Below are 17,289 nucleotides of genomic sequence, written 5' to 3' on the forward strand. Positions count from 1 at the left end.
TTTCTGCTACAGTATCTTGACGGAAGGCACGTCTTTAGTCTACAATCTTCTAGTTTGCCGATTTAAGATGATGATAGGTTGTTCCTCACAGGATTCCATGTCCTGGACATCATCTATGAAATATACCCTGGGTGGCTCGGTAGTATCCTTGCGAAGCATCCCTATCTGATGGACTGGGCGTATAGTTTTCAAATAAGGTTGTAAGCTCAACTTATCGGCCATTTTGCCCACCTTACGAGTAACTTGATACAATCTGATGTATTTTGCGTTAAGTTTCCCTTTTTTGGGTGACCTTGTTATGAACATCCAATCATCAATTTGAACTCTGTATGTCGATGTCGATTATCTGTATATCATTTTTGCCGACTCTAGGCTGTTAGATAATAGCTTGCTTGATCATGTCGGGGCCTTTTTAGCTTAGTCTTTCTAGCATTGATCCATCCAATAAGGGACTTACACATCTTGCTCTACCAGTCTTGTACGGGGCCATTGGGATACTAGAGTAGTAATTATTATTGTAGGCAACTTGATAAGTGATAGATAATCATCCCAGCTATCTTCGAAGTTAACAATACCAGCTTATGACATATCTTCTAGCGTTTAAGTGGTACGCTTTAGCCTGTTCATCAGGTTTGAGGGCAAAGTAGTGTACGATGACTTATCTGCCTTCCTCGTTTCTTCGCAGACTGATCCTCTGTAGTTAACTGTATCTTGGTCTCCTTCATCTGGGATAATAGCTATGGGGACTCCGTAAGGTCCTATCACTCTTTTACCCTATAATTTTACACCTTCTTGGCTAAGTAGGTAGCCTTTGATTGAAGGAGCATGGGCTAATATCGTTAATCCCTAGGTAACATTCCCTCTAGAGTCATCTGTCGACAGAGTGGGAAGTGAGTCTTGTAGCCCTGATCATATTGTAAAATTTTCGACCTCGTGTATTACTTCATGTCTTCCGTAAATGACATCAACTGGTACCCTTACCTTTTGGGTTGTGCTTTTTTTTGCCCCTCAGAGTTGGCTATCAAGTGGTGTCGAAATTCCCCCGCCCACTGGCCCATTTAGCCATTCTGTGGGTTGCCTCTCATTAACTGGTACTATGTTGAAGAACTGTGGCATTCGATTGCATCGTCAGTTAGCAGTTAGCTATCCTTCTTGTCTTGCTTAAATCCTTTTTACAATACCCTCAACGTAACTTATAGTACTCTAGGAACATAATCTCATGTCGTTTTTTCGCCGCTCGTTCAGATTCTTCCATCTCGCGCGACCACACCCGCACTATCGCACTAAATTCTACTAGAATTTAGAAGTTAAGCGTGCTTGGGCAAGAGAAATACTGGGATGGGTGACCTCCCTGGGAAGTCCTCATGTCGCGTTTCATGGTAATACTTGCAATAATGTGCGGGGCACTCAACTTAGCCCAAAATTTATCTTAGCGTCGTCTCACTAGTCTTTATGTGTTTTCTTGCCCTTTCTTCTGTTATCTTACAACTGGTATAGGGGTAGATCTTTAGTTCCACTACGACTATGTCCCTTTTTGGTCATTTTGGTTTAACTCATTCTATTGTATTCACCCCTTTTTGTACGCACCTCTTTATTAGGGTTGGCTACTGAGTAGCGCTAAAGTTCGTTAATATAGTGACCTTTAGAGCCACTTTGAGTTTTTTCTATCATTAGCTGGCATAGTTTTAAAGTAATTTGACATATAAACTTGTCAATCCTATAGTAACCAGCTAGTCCTGTCCGTCTTATTTAAACCATTTCAATATTTTTCCTTACCCCCGCTTGTAACCTTTTTGACATATTCTCATGTCATTCTTTTCCTTTATGAGAATATGAGAGAGTGCAAGAAATACCTTGTCGCACTTCTTTCTATTTCCTTATTTACTAATTGCTCATCTTATCTCCTACCATATGAGTCTTGCTATTTCTTTTCCTTGGTTATTTATCTACCGCAACATCATTTGCGATCAACTCTATGGCCAACATCTTGGCTTTTGACCCAGTATGATGTCATTATCCTTCGTAGTGACTCTTGAGTTATTCGATATCCTTTGCGATACCCTTTTCTTTTCATATGCATTCACCTTCTAGCATTACGTCATTCAAGGTCTTGCTGAAAACTTCTTAACACTATCTTGCATAGCATTCTAACTTCTATCCAATTATTGACGACTTAAAGATCTTCCTAACTTGGTTCAACAAAGGATCTTATTGAAGTTTAAGCATCCATATGAAACATGTTTCCACATCAATTGCCTCCATCTTACCCTTTGCAGTTTTCTAACTTGCTTCCCCCCTTTAGAGGGTACTTATACCTTTATCCGCTTATACCTTGATCTATGTCCAATATCAATTTCGTCCAGTCTCCTTCCCCAATGTACTTAGTACTGTATCATGTCCCCGTCTTTCTGCATTCTTTTTTGCCAACCTGATTATCCACGTATGGAACCTTGGCTAAATCACGAGGCGACAGGATCCTTCCTACACATAGTGTGACACCCTATCTATTAATTTGTACCTGAGTAATGGGACCCATGGAATAACTCGTCCGAGGCCACATTCTACTTATTTCTATAAAAGTAAATATTCACTTGTAGTCGTTCTAAATTTTCTTTTAACTAGGCAACATTTGTATTCCGGCATTCATTGTCCAAGGTTCTCTTGGAGTAGTGGGTTTCCCAACCTATATCCTTTGTTTCTTGGGATGAATGGAAGTTGCACCATTTATTCCTTAAGTTTATCATCTTTGTCTCTTAAGAATTCCATTATTTTCGGGACGACGTTGTGTACGCGCATTACTCCTTTATACCTTATAGCCCTTAACCTTACTATGTACCCAACACAGGCTTTTAACTTAGTCAATGTATACTAAGTACGCCTTACTAGTGGTCCTACTTTATCCCTGTATAATTGTATCACACTGTTCAATTCATACCTACATATCCCCTTTTTAGTTCGTACTCACATTCAGTTCCTGACATCTCTTTGAGGTGCTTCTGTCCGAAGCTCTTTCCCCAATTAGTCGGTGGAGGGCTATAAACTGTTATCGTAAACCATTTTTCAACCATTGTTGGAAGAAACTAGAATCTCTTAAACATCACAATACTTCTTTTAATACTTGACCTATCTGGTCTCCTTCTGAGTTTATCCTCGAGTTATGAACAACTTATCTAATTTACAATTAAGAGTTGGGGCTTGGTACTTTCAAAAAGAGTGAAGTTCAATTACTGGACATCTTATCCTTCAACCTGAGCTTTTCTTTTTCTTTCTACAACACAATTACAGCTGGAGATACTGTGGTCTAACTCTAAAATAAACTTCCTTGAGTAAAAAGGGTATGCCTTATTGACGACATGAAGAGTACCTCTTACAGCTTTAATTTGGCATAATATGGGAACTCGATATCAATTTCCAAGACATGTTATAAAGCTATGTTTTATTCCCTTTTTCTTGTTTTGGGAAAATTTCGGCAGAGCTTCCTCTACACTTCTTACTATCCCACAACCTGTACGCAGAAAATACCAACAATGCCTCACAGGGCCAACACATATATATATATATTCATATCATATCATAGCCGCATAGGTCTTTAAATATCATATCATACCACAGCCACAATGGGCTTTCAATATTAATAATAGTATGAAAGTAATGGACTTACCTCATATGTTCAACTTCGAACAGCATCTGTTGCACTTCCTGTGTACTTTTCCCCTAAGTTTTTGACTTTACATTTCAATCACATTTCAATACCTTACCCGACGAATATCTCCCATGCCTTTACTTTACTTACCTGCGTGCTTTGTAATGTCCCATGTCGTCAATTAATTCCTTCGGTTGATGTCGTCATTCTGTTAAGATCCAAGGTTAGTATAAGGAATTTTCCTATGACTCGGATCTAAAGCACGATCTCAGATGTGAAAGAAAGGTAACATCCTAAATGTCCTGTAGCTTCCTGTTTATGGATGCGGCGCGCAACACATCGATAATCAAGACTCTACTAGACATGATCTGCAGACACTCCAAGGATGAACTTCTCTGATACCACTTCTGTCACGACCCAACCCCGTAGGCCACGACTAGGGTCTGACTTGGACCCCCGTATACATATATATCAGCTATGATCAAGTCGAACTATAGACATGTAGTGCATATAAATCAAGTGTAGTCGAATAAAACTATGAACAACAGGATACATACATGAGAACCCTCATGGGTCATAACATTTCGTATATCTGTAGCCTCTTTCATTCGTATCATGAAATAAAAGGGCACGCAAGACAACAACTGACATATACAACACACATATACAACACACATATACCTGTCTGTAGACCTCTAACAATATCAATGACAACATATGGCGGGATAGGGCCCCTTCCTTACCCCTGAATAACAAAAACCATACTATACATAAACGGCCAGTGCAAACAAATAGGCTCCAATACAATGGAGTCTCTTCCAGCAGAGCTGAGTGGGATCCTAAGATAACGGACTCCCAAAACCTGTACCTATACCTACGGGCATGAAATGCAGCCCCCCCCCCCGAGAGAAAGGGGTTAGTACGACATATATACTGAGTACGTAAAACATAACATAACATAACTGGAAGCATATTTGAAATAGAGAAGCAGGGGGTAAATTATCAAATCAGCAACTTATACCTGGGAAAGTAAAATCATGCATGCTCAAATTTTCAATATAGCCGACCCTATCAGGGATATGGTGAATCATATTTGTAGTACCATCACCTCCTTATTACAACACATCATCAAATCATCATATATATACATACATACCCGGCCCTCTAGTGAGGGTGCAATAAACAAGCAGTGGAATTGTGCACGATTACTATTCCCAGCCCGGGCGTGATGAAAGAAGTGTTATAGTATATACGAGTAGAGTAGTGAGAAAAAACACAGTTTAAATCATTATCGGAGGCTCAATGAAGTCATCAGGTGAATCATCCCTGGAGATCAAGGCAGAAAGTATATGACGTATACCCTCTAAATGTCACTAAGTACTATGTAAAAGGGAGTTTTGGAAATCTTAGACATATACCAGTATGAAATATCTTATAGCAGTCTGAGCGTTGGTTGCCTCATAGCCTTTCTTTTTTTTACAAAAAGAGCTTAGTCGAATCAATTATTATACAGTCATATAGAGGACTCGAGGAGTAGGAGTTTAACTACTTTAAAAGTCTTAGCATCGAGAAGTGATCAAGAGTCCTGAAGTCATATTCAGAACCTAAGAGTGAAGTTGCCCCGAAGCTTTCATCATCCATAGCCTATATCTAATACATGCCATAAAGGAAGAGAAAAGATAGGTTTTACATACCTATGTCAAAAACATGCCAAGAGAGAGCTTCACATACCTTATTATGAGTTACTCTTTATCCCGTTCATTTCATCGTCCTTTTAACCTAGGTAACATAAAAGCAATACGAGTATTAACAACCCTTGTCTTTCCATCACCTTAGGCTACACATAAGTATTCATAGAACTCAACCCTTCGCTTGCTTTCTTAACTAGTTTCTTAACTAGTTAAAGAGTTTGGGAAAACAGCACCTCCCCTATAATGTGCCCTATCCAAATTTCCAATTCCACTCCTAATACTGATAGACAACCAACAAAAACCTGAAACCTATGTTTAAGAAGTTCACATCAACAATATACAACATAAACTCCAACCGACTAGTTCGGAGCTACGATACCAAAATAGGGTGTCTAGCCTTTGTTTCGCAACACCTTTAATTATATAAAATGAGGGTTCATGTGGATGAAACCAGAACCACCCACACCCCTATTAGAACACAGTTAGGAAACAAAACCCCACACCCCTATAGCAGCACCTCACAAGAACAACACTTTAATTCGACGACAATTCAACTATAACGACTCCAACTTAGTTTATTTCGAACGTCAAGCACCTCTATGATGTTTTCACATTTCCAGATACTTAAACAACATATAATACACTTCTTAAAAATACCATAAACTCCCAATTAAGAGGAGAAACCTTACCTTATCCGAAATTGGCCAAAACTGTCAAATTGCAACTCGAAACTTCTTCAAACATGCTGAAATTAAGCAGGATATTTATGTCCCTTCTCCACTTCCCCAAATTGGAATTTTTTGGTTATAAAACACTATTATATAACCATGGAACACCTCAAATAATTAATTCACGGAATGAAACTCGGAGGCTTACCTTGGCAGCCCCCAAACCCGTAGTTCCTCCCTTGCCCTCCAATGTTTTTCTCTTCTTCTTTCTTACTTTTCTAGGTGTAAAGCTGAAGAAATAATTTTTTAGACATCGTAAGATACATATATACATCTCTATGTGGTTGAGGAACACCGTAGATAATTAATTCATGGAGAAAAAGTTAGAAACCTACCTTAGTTTCTTCTAAACCATGGCTGCCTCCTTTACTCTTCTCACATTTTTCCTTTCATTTTGGCTACTATTTTGGATAGAAAATGTGACTAAGAGTCACTTAACATATAGATATATGTTGCCTTAGGGGGTGAAACATGTTATCCCCTAAGGGTGACACGTGTTTGGCCCCTATTTGGCCAATACATACATGCTGCCAATAAGGGGATGCCACGTGGCGTGGAGTCCACCTCCCCTCAAGTAGGTGGGTAACCTACTTGACCCCAAGAAGGTGGGTCACCTGCTTACTTGAGGTGCTTCCATGTGTCATTCCTCCATTGGGTTCCACGTGTCGTCTTTTCCCCTTCCTCGAGGATTAGTAATCTCGTCCTATTTTAGGAGCCTATGTAGTCCATGCTACATAAGCTTGGTATGTCCTTAAGTAGCTCAAGTATGTAAGACTTCTAAGTTAGTAGCTTACGTACGTAAGTAGAGTCCTACGACTCTATTTCCTACCTTCTCTACTATAGATTATCACATTCTTCCTTCCTTAGAGTCGTTTGATAGTGTCGTAGTGTATCCGGCTCACATAATAATGTCTAAGGAACTTATAAGACATTCCGAGTTTAAAAGTGTGGGGTGTAACAGTCCTAGACTCCCGTATACGTATCTATCAGCTATAGTCAAGTTGAACTCTGTACAATGTGATATTAGATGTAAAAACCCAATGGGTCAAAACCTTTTCATGTACATATAGCCTCTTTCCTTCATATCATATCATGGAAGGGCATGCAAGCCGACAAGGCTGCCCTGACATAAAAACATTTAAACATGTCGCATAGGCGCAATTGAAACAAACTTACAAATAACCCACATGCAGATGTCTACAAACCTCTAAGAGTATTAACTATATCATATGGCGGGACAGGTCCCCCATCATACCCATGAATAAATAAATATATACACTGGAAGAGTAGTACCAAAACTAGGCTCCGATATAATGGAGCTTTTCCCCAAAACCGCTGAGTGGAGTCCTAGGCTGGCGGATCCCCAAAGCACGCGTCTGTACCTGCGGGCATGAAATGCAGCCCCCCCCAAAAAGAAGTGGTCAGTACTACATATGTACTGTGTATGTAAAGTACAAAACATCATAAGGAGATCACAACTGATATAGGGATGCAGGGGGAAAGTATAACATCTAATAAATTACTATACCTTCATCTTACAAAATAAAGTCATGTATACCATTGTCACATACCACACCCGGCCCACTCGTGGACTCGGTGTTACAAATGCATCATTTTATCATCACAGGCATATGTATACTATTAGCGCTGTGGAACGTATAGCCTGATCCATGCATATAGTAAGTTAGTGTCGAGGAACTTCCGGCCCGATCCTTATACATATAACACGTTAGGGCTAAGGAACGTCCGGTCCGATCCCTATATATATAACACGTTAGTGCCGAGGAACGTCCGGCCCAATCCCTATACATATAATACGTTAGTGCTGAGGAACGTCTGGACCAATCCCTATATAATATAATAATGCATATACGTGCACGTAAAACTTGGTAACATATCAAACATCCCTCAACACATTATCATAAAGTATGTCCAAGAGTCTCTAGGTCTAGGAGCTTACACCTCCAATCATTATTCAGTATGTAGAAGTCTTGAGGGTCGTAGTTCAACTACTTTAAGACCCTTACCATTCAAAGGTGAGTACAAGTCATGAGTTATGTCTGGAACCTACAAAGGTAATTACCTCTAACTCATATTATATATCGCTTCACTTACATTAAACCATTTCAAGAGAGGGAAGGGATAGGCTTCACATATACTACTTTTCATCGTGTCGATGACTTACAAGGTCATAACTCAACTATCGCAGGAGTTCGAACATCGAGAAGTGAATAAGATTTACGAACCATACTCGGGGTTCTACAAATGGAATTATTCTCACATTACATATATAATCCACTTAAGACTAAGACATCCCAAAATAAAGAAGAGATAGGCTTTACATACTCATCACTTCCTAATGTATGGAAGGCTTCTAAAGCCCTAGTTCAATTACTGTAAGTGTGCTTTCATCAAGGAGTAAATAAGGACTGTGAATTAAGCTTGGCATTTTTAAGTAGATTTACCCCCAAGCTCACATCATTCATTATTTAACTTTAAGAAATGCCAAAATAAAAGAAAGGGCAGCTTCACATACATAACACTTACATCTAAGACATGTCAAAAGAAAAGAAAGGATAGGTTTTACATACCTCTTATCGATTGCTTTTAACCCGACTTGTCTCGTCTTCCTCTGGACCTATTTAACACGAAGGTAATACTAATATTAATAACTTTTAACTTTCCAGCTTCTATATCCACAACTAAGCACCCGTAGAAATCAATTTCTTATTCGCCTTTCTTGACTAGTCTCGACTAGTCTATTAGTTAGTTAGAAGTTAACGGAATTCGGGCAGCATTTCCTATATAACTTGCCCTATCCGAACATTCCACTATATTTTCAATTAGTAAATCCAACCAAAAACAACAACCAGCAGCCAATACACAATTATACTACCTCAACATCACACCAAACAAGTCCCAAATAGCCCACTCAAAACAATGACTCCAAAATACGGTTTTCCAAACTTGCTGAAAATTGGCTTCTGAAGCTCTTTAAGGTGCTGAAAATTGGTTGGGTTGTTTGCTTCACTTCCTTGCTGCCCCAAAGAGTAGTTTACGCTATTAAACACCGTTATTTAACCATAGTGTACCTTAAATAATTAGTTCACAGAGCAAAAGTCGGAGCCTTACCTTGGAGGGGGAAAATCTGTAGCGCTCTCTCTCTATGCTCTAGGGTTTTCTCTTCTTTTTTTTCTAAGTTAAAGATGAAGAATGAAAATATTCAGCAACTTACATGTATATATACCCTTTTTAAGAGGGTGACACATGGCATCCCCCTAGGGTGTGACACATGGCATCCCCCTAGGGTGTGACACGTGGCAGCCTCCTAGGGTGTGACACGTGGTAGCCCCCTAGGACACCACCTCAGTCCATGCAGCCACTCACATACTGCCATGTGGAAGTGGGGTCCACCTAAAGTAGGTGAGTCACCTACTTGGTCCAAGTAGGTGAGTCACCTACTTGGTCCAAGTAGGTGCATCACCTACTTATTCCAAGTAGGTGCATCACCTACTTGCTTGGAGTAGGCGCGTCGTCTCCTTATTTCTTTTTTGTGAGTTCGTAATCTCGTCTCACTTTAAGAGCCTATGCATTCCTTGCTACTTAAGCTCGATGTGTTCTCAAGTAACTTAATTATGTAGGACATCCATGTTTGTATCTTACGCGAGTATGTTGAGTACCACGACTCCTTATTTGGCCTCCAACTCCTTCCAAAGCCTTCTAGACCTATTTCCAACCGTCACTACTCACGTAGATCTTCATAGATAACATGGATCACATGGTAACCTTTTAGAAAACAAAATATGCTCTAATGTACAAAGGTACGGCGTATAACAATAACTTTGTGTGGTATATGACCTATAACCGACATATAAGACCATGCGAGCTATAACATGAAATCCGATGTAACTCTCACATCAAGAAGAGAAAGGCTACGTGCCAAGGTAAACTCTGTGAGAACATCTTAAACTTGAGCTATTTGTGTATCCTATAGAAAATCCATAAGGAAAACCTATGCAGGCAAAGTAGTTAGGGACTAAAGGTTACTACTATAATTTCCTTGGGTCTCTACTTGAGCTTACAGACCGAGCCCTACCTTAAAGCCTTCATAGTGCTTAATAATTATCCCAACAGAATTCATAAAAATATAGTCATTAATATCATTGGGAAAGGCTATAGTAAATACCAATCCAAATCATAAAATAGTACGACTATCTTATTAACACGATTAATTCATACAAGAATAATAAAGCCTTTCAATCCTTATGAATCCATGATTATGTGAGAAAACCTTTCACCTCTTTAACATGAATGTGTGAGAATTACTTTTCACAACCATAAATATTGGCTTAAAACATCATTAAAATTATAATTCAACATCATCATAACTTTTCATAAAATACTTCATCAATACATAATCATAATCTCATAGGTTTATACTTGAAAATAACATAGTTGGTGTTTGATGGTGGGAGAGAAATCCTTGAACGCACTGTTTTACTCAGATCATGGGTCCATGGAAATCTACTTAAAATCATGTAATTTTACTTACTTCATGCAAAATTAAATCAATGATAATGAAATAAACTACAATTGAATTGATCCAATGCAATTCATGAGAATTACGACTTAGAAATAAAATTCATAAAGAAGAATTTAGAAAAACACCTTAGGACTCCATGGATGGAAATATCATTGGATGAATTCCAACATAGCTTGATCAATTAAGCCCTAAATATAGAGAATATGGATAGTTGAAACCTTGAAATCTTTTAAGCCTAGCTTGTCTTGAGAATTGGTCATTGGGAGAGTAGTTTTAGAGAGAAGATTATTCGAATTAGGGATTGGAAAGTCAATGAGGGAAATTCAAAGGGTTTGGGTAGTTATATTCTTCAGTATTAGGCTTTAAATGATGTAGTGTAGGAGTTAAATAATTTAGAATTAACTAAAATATCCCTACCTAAACCTATTGGGATCTAGCCCAGAAATCTTATCAGAAACCTCATAAGTTTTTTGGCGAGAAGACTTAGCTCGTCAACCAAATTTACTCTGTCCTTGCTCAAACTTTCCTTTTCCTACCAACCCTTTCAGATGTTTTTGGCGAGAAGGATATGCTTGCTGAATAAACTCTTTCCTCGCCCAAAATCTTTGATTTTGAGAACATTTTCTTTTCTAACTTCTTTGAATATTTTGGCGAGAGCATCATGCTCTCCTAGTTAACTCAGCGGGTCACCAAGTTCCCACCATCCTCGCCAAAAGTCCCTGACCACTGACCTATCTTCCATAATAACTTGTCGAGCTCGTGGGGTCTTAGGCGAGTCTCCCAATTCTCTTTGCGAGTCATATAGTAACAATTTGCGAGAACCAACTTCAAATTTTCACAGTTTTCCCATTTTTAACTCAAAATTTTAACTTTTCAACTTCTGAGGTCTCACAATATCTTTCCCTTGGGAACATTCATCCTCGAATGGGATGCAACTAGCATGAAAGGAATCGGAGAAGAAATATAGCAGCTCAACATGAATGCAATGACATATTTAAAATGCATAAACCATGAGAAATTTAACTTTAACATAATCCATTGCTTAAAATCAACTTCATGAACATGCATGCATATGAAACCATGAGAATGACTTAGACACTTGATTTCAAAGAAGTAACCATGAGGGAAAGTAATAGTTTATCTAGGAATGGAAGGAAATAGATAAGGATATTGTGATATTATATCGGCTTCAGCCTCCCATGTGGCCCCTTCGACCTATTGGTTTCTCCACAATACCTTGATGAAAGTTACTTCTTTGTTTCTCAACATTCTAACATGCCAGTCTAGAATTTCGACTGTACTTCTTCATAAGAAAAATATTTTATCACACCCACACTACCCAAGAGAAAAATAGAGCTAGGATCACCCACACTTTCTCAATAGCGACACATGGAACACTGATACACCGATGCTAAATTCGAGGGAAAATCCAACGTATATGCCACCTTGGCAATCTGCCTCAAAATATGATAAAGGCCTACATCCTAGGGACTAAGCTTCCCCTTCTTAACAAAATTCATCACACCCTTCATGGGTGAGTTTTCAAGTACACCTAATCATTCATCTCAAACATAAGTTACCTTCTCCTCATTTCTAAATAGGACTTTTGTCGACTTTGGAAAGTCTTCAATCTTTATTTAATCAATTTAACTTCTTCCTAGCCTCATGCACCAACTCAAGACCGATCAATGCAATTTTTCCAACTTCAAACCAATTAATAGGAGACCTACATCTCCTATCATATAAGGTCTTGAATAGAGCCATTTGAATACTCGAAGAACACAAAATCGGCCTTGATATCGAAGAACACCAAATCCTTCTTGAGAGAAAGCCTCAATGGCGTTTTTGGAAACATCTTTCTTCAACTCAACCAACATTGGGTCACTATATTTCTTTGCCTTAACCTCTACCACAAGGAACGATTTGGAATAATTTTTAACAACTACACTACCATCCTCTAAATCAACCAAGCAAAAACCCAAATGAGCTAATCTATGAACATCACGAACTAACTCCTTCTTATTCTCAACATGGAAAATACTATTCATGGAAAATCTACTAAGTGCATCAAAAACCACATTCGTTTTACCCTAATGGTACAACACACTCGTATCATAATTTTTCAACAAATTAAGCCATCTCCATTGATGAAGGTTTCAATCCTTTTGATTGAACCCATATTGCAACCTCATATGGTCGGTGAATACATCAACATGGATACTATATAGATAGTGTCTCCAAATCTCCATGGCAAACACAGCCGCCGCCAACTCCAAGTCCGGAGTCAGATAGTTTTTTTCATGCACCTTAAGTTGCCTAGAAGTGTAGGCTATCACCGTACCATTTTGCATTAAAACAAAACCAAGACCAATCCTTGAAGTATCATAATAAAAAACAAACCCATCAGATCCTTCTGGTAAAGTCAACACTGGAACGGAGGTAAGTCTATCTTTCAACTCTTGGAAACTTTTTTCACATCCCTTAAATCATTGGAATTCACTTTCTTTTGAGTCAAAGTAGTCAAAGGTGATACAATGGAAGAGAACCTTCTACAAACTATCTATAATAACCATCTAAGCCCAAGAAACTCCAAATATCCAAAGGAGACAAAGGTCTAGGCCAATTCTTAACTGCTTCGGTCTTCTTAGAATCCACCATAATACTTTCACCGAAGACAATATGGCCAATGAAACCAACTGATATATATATATATATATATGTGTGTGTGTATCACTAATCAAGAGTTAAAGAGAGTAAAAATACAAACCATGAAGGAAATTGCATTAAATATTGCGGCATCGTCAAACTCTGCATAGAAAGAACGAAAGTTGTTGCAGAAGAAAAGGTTTTCCATCTCTTTCCTTTTTGAATTGACAAACATAGAATTCATTTATTTAAAAAAATCAAGAGTCAATTATGAATTGATCTTTCAATTTATCACGTAATAGAATTTATTTTATTTCTGTTTCACGCACCTCACAATGTGTATATTTATCTTCTGAAAATTGGTATTTAAACTACTTGCTTGCCGACAGTTACAATGAAGAGAAGAGTCAAGATTTGATTGTGTTATGCAAATAGGGCGAATGAAGGAAGTAAATATTAATTATGTGTTTATTTTACCATATTATTCTTATTTATTGTAATTTGAAATTTAATTATTAGCACTCCAATTATTACATAAATAAAAATGGTTGCTTAAAAAAAGGGGTAAGATTAAAAAAAAAATAGTTCGCAATTTACTGAAGTGAACAATTTAAAGAAAAAACTTATTTTTAATATATTGGACAAATAGAATAAAATTAAAGGTATAATAATATGAAGAAGTTCGGTCAAATCATAGAAAAAATCAAGATACAAAGTATTTTTCAAGCCTATATAACATTAGTTGAATATCATGATTAAATGCATTATGTATTGATTACTTATTTATCTTTTTCCTTATTTTTTTGGATTTTCCTCCTACTACTTTTGCCTTTTTATAAATAATAACTATAAATACATAAAATAACACAAAAGTCACCTCTATTTTAATAAAGAAATAACTTTTGGACTTTTATAAATAATAACCCAAAAGTCACCTCTTTTTTAAAAAAAATTAAAATTTGAGCTTTTATTTATAAATTAGCACAACAATACACAACTCATTTGGGCCTATTGCATGAATATGACAATAAATAGTAAAATAAAATAAAGAGAAAAGGATCAAATATGCCTATAAACTTATCAAAAATGTCTAGATATACCCTCCGTTTGAAGTTTAGCTCACTCATGCCCTCGTCGTCTATATTTGGGTGCATATATACCCCTTTCAACATTAGTTGCTTTGTTGGAATTTTTTATTTTATTTTATATTACACGTGTAATTGACAAATCATCATTTAATTAACACATGACATTTATATTAATTAATCCAATCCAAAAAAACCGACCCATTCGACCCAAAAAACCGACCCATCCGACCCAAAAAACCGACCCATCCGACTCCAAAAAAACTTTTTAAGCCTATTTTCTTCAAAGTCCCTAAATGAGTCTTTTCCTCTCCACTTTCTTCTTCTACGCCGCTGCATTTCTGAGAAGAAGTAATGAGAAGTTCACGCCGCTAGGGTTTTGAGAAGATTGCTCCCAAACATTGCATTTTGAGTTTTTAAAAAATGAGTCAGGGTTCGAGTGTTTCAAGTAGGTCGAGGATGAATTGTCATTGTGGTATTTCAACGAGGATTTTCACAGCTTTTACTCCAACGAATGCTGGAAGACGCTTTTATAAGTGTTCTAAGCCTAATGTAAATTTATCATACAATTTCATTGATTTTAAAATTTCCGACCACCATTAATTTCAAGTTCATATTTTGTGCAGGGTTTTAAATATGATTTCTCGAAATGGGTTAATGATCCACTCCATCCTAGAGTTTCAAATCTCATCCATAATTTAAAGATGGAAAATGATAATCTCCATCGTGAAAAGAAAGCTTTGGAGATAAGGATTGCTGATCTTGAAAAGTATTTGACATCTGATATTGAAGAAAATTGTGAACGTCTAGATGAAATTAGTGTTTCCAATAGTGAGGAAGTTGTCGATAATGAAGAGGTTGTTGTCGATAAGTCTTTGGTGCATATTAGGGATGAAAAACAAAAATGTAAGAAAAAAGTTTGTAAAATGTGGATTGTGTTAGCTATGTCCTGGTGTTTTTTTGCAGGATTCATCATATTTTGGATAATGAACTAGGAATTTTTAACTTTTGTCATTTCTATTTTGTAATGTTTAACTTAGAAAATATTAAGCATATGTGATGTGGTTGATGACTTTGGAATTCTAGTTCATATTTTGATTTAGTTATGATTTGTTAATTTCATAACCTCTGGCTCCTTTACATTACCAAACCTGATGTGTTAGATTAAGGAAGGAGAACTGGAAATTGATTATAAGACAAGGCTAGGAGTGAATGAATACCTTTTGATTAATACTTTTACATGTCTTGTTAATTTTTCTGTTGTCTTTTACATTTTTTCTTGTGGTGACAAGTTAAAGACTTGAAGTAAGAATGTAGAATTGGAAATCATTTAATCCTCATATGCTAAATGAACTAGCCACCAAAAAATTACTACAAGCAATATTGTTTTCAACCAACTATGGTTAACTATCAGAGGATTAAGACAAAACTAACATAAAAAATAAATTACTAGAAATCATCATCGAGTACTGGTTCTCCTCTTCCCTTAACCCCCATCATCTTGATCGTTTTCTTTTTTGCCACCATTTGCACATGTTTGGAAGGGACAACTTCTTTTCCCTTCCATGTTGTTTTGACTGGAGAATAAGGTAGATTAATTGACACTGAGGCACCAGTGTAATCTCTAGTAAATTAAATATTTTTTGTACCAGTTGAAACAATTCTTGTCTTTAACTTCTCAGTCCGTAAATCTGATTCACAAATCACCATTATTTTTAGGGGTGGGTCTTCTTCATTTCCAACATCAGGGTCATATGGTTCAAACTCTTGTGTTGCAGCTTGTGGTTGAAAAGTAGACTCTTGTGTACCAGTCTGAGTCTCATATTCACTTCCCATTTTTCTTGATTGTGAACTGGTGCTAGTCAATTCTTTTTTTGAATATGCATTATTTTCAGCAGATTTTTCCTATCCAAAAATTGCAGTCAATAAGTATGTTTTTAATGAACTTACAATAAGAAAAAGTATGAAAAAAAGAATATTGTCAATAATTATTTTGTAGCTTACCTTGTAACAGCCCTTTTTATTGTGGTTTGGTTCACCACAGTTACTACATGTCATTTGAGTGCCCTTTCTGGATTGGGACCACTCACCTTTTCTTTTGCTTGCTTCATCTGGTTCTCTATTCCTCTTCACTTTAGGTCTGCCAACTTGTTTCACAACATCAGGAGGCAACATTGCATTTGAAGGATTAACCTTCCAGAACATTTGACCTCTTACAGGCTGTATCTTCTGTTTATAGGTTAGCATGTAAGCCTCCTTGCTATACCACCAATGAATTTCAGTTTTGGGATCAACTTTTTTGTGTGTCAATGCTTTAATGGCATGAGGACAGGGAATACCTGATAAATCCCAAATTCTACAGGTACATTTTTTTTGCTCAAGATTGATAGTGTGTCTACCTTCTCCATCAGACACTTCATAGCCCCAATCTCCATTGAATTCCACATTACAATGATGTTCTATGGCCCTAAATTCAAGGTACAACTTCATGCAAGTTGGACTAAAATCAGCAACCCAAGTCCTCAACTTATTTTCATTTTTCCTTAGCAATCCCATCATTTTTACTCTTATGTATTCTAATATCTTGATTATTGTCTTTCCTTTAGCCTCAAGGATCCATGCATTGAATGACTCAGTGAAATTGTTATCAACCATTATGTTCTTACACTAAGTATCAAAATAAGCTCTACACCATGTCTTTGGTAGATATTTCACCAAATCCCTTGCAGCATTTGTTGATAATAATCCTAACTTATTCAATTGGTCCTTGAACTCTTCATCATATGAACTCCATGCACACCACCACATAAGCTTCCTCATTTGATAACTCCTCCACTTTTTACACCAGTTACTCTCAATATGTCTCACACAATACCTATGCTGAGCTTCAGGCAATACTTTTTTAACAACATCTAATAATCTCTGTAACAGTAAAACAAAAAAATGAGAAACA

The 17,289-nt window shown here is 37.1% G+C and overlaps 1 protein-coding gene across 1 annotated transcript; it reads right to left on the reverse strand.

Annotated features, from left to right (window-relative positions):
• Positions 1-15,968: 15,968 nt before the first annotated feature.
• Positions 15,969-16,895, reverse strand: LOC129882009 (uncharacterized). The gene is made up of 2 exons (XM_055956113.1): positions 16,341-16,895; positions 15,969-16,241 (listed from the first exon to the last, which is right to left on the reverse strand). Exons 1-2 carry the CDS (start codon positions 16,893-16,895, stop codon positions 15,969-15,971), a joined length of 828 nt encoding a protein of 275 aa, XP_055812088.1.
• Positions 16,896-17,289: the final 394 nt, after the last annotated feature.

This window comes from Solanum dulcamara, chromosome 3 (assembly GCF_947179165.1).
Source record: "Solanum dulcamara chromosome 3, daSolDulc1.2, whole genome shotgun sequence".
Taxonomy (NCBI): Eukaryota; Viridiplantae; Streptophyta; class Magnoliopsida; order Solanales; family Solanaceae; genus Solanum; species Solanum dulcamara.

Excerpts from the sequence above, each read along its gene's own strand:
- LOC129882009 (XM_055956113.1), bottom strand. The coding sequence starts at position 16,895 with ATGATGGGATTGCTAAGGAAAAATGAAAATAAGTTGAGGACTTGGGTT. Across the intron at positions 16,242-16,340 it reads ATAAAAAGGGCTGTTACAAG|GAAAAATCTGCTGAAAATAA; the intron begins GTAAGCTACAAA and ends ATTTTTGGATAG.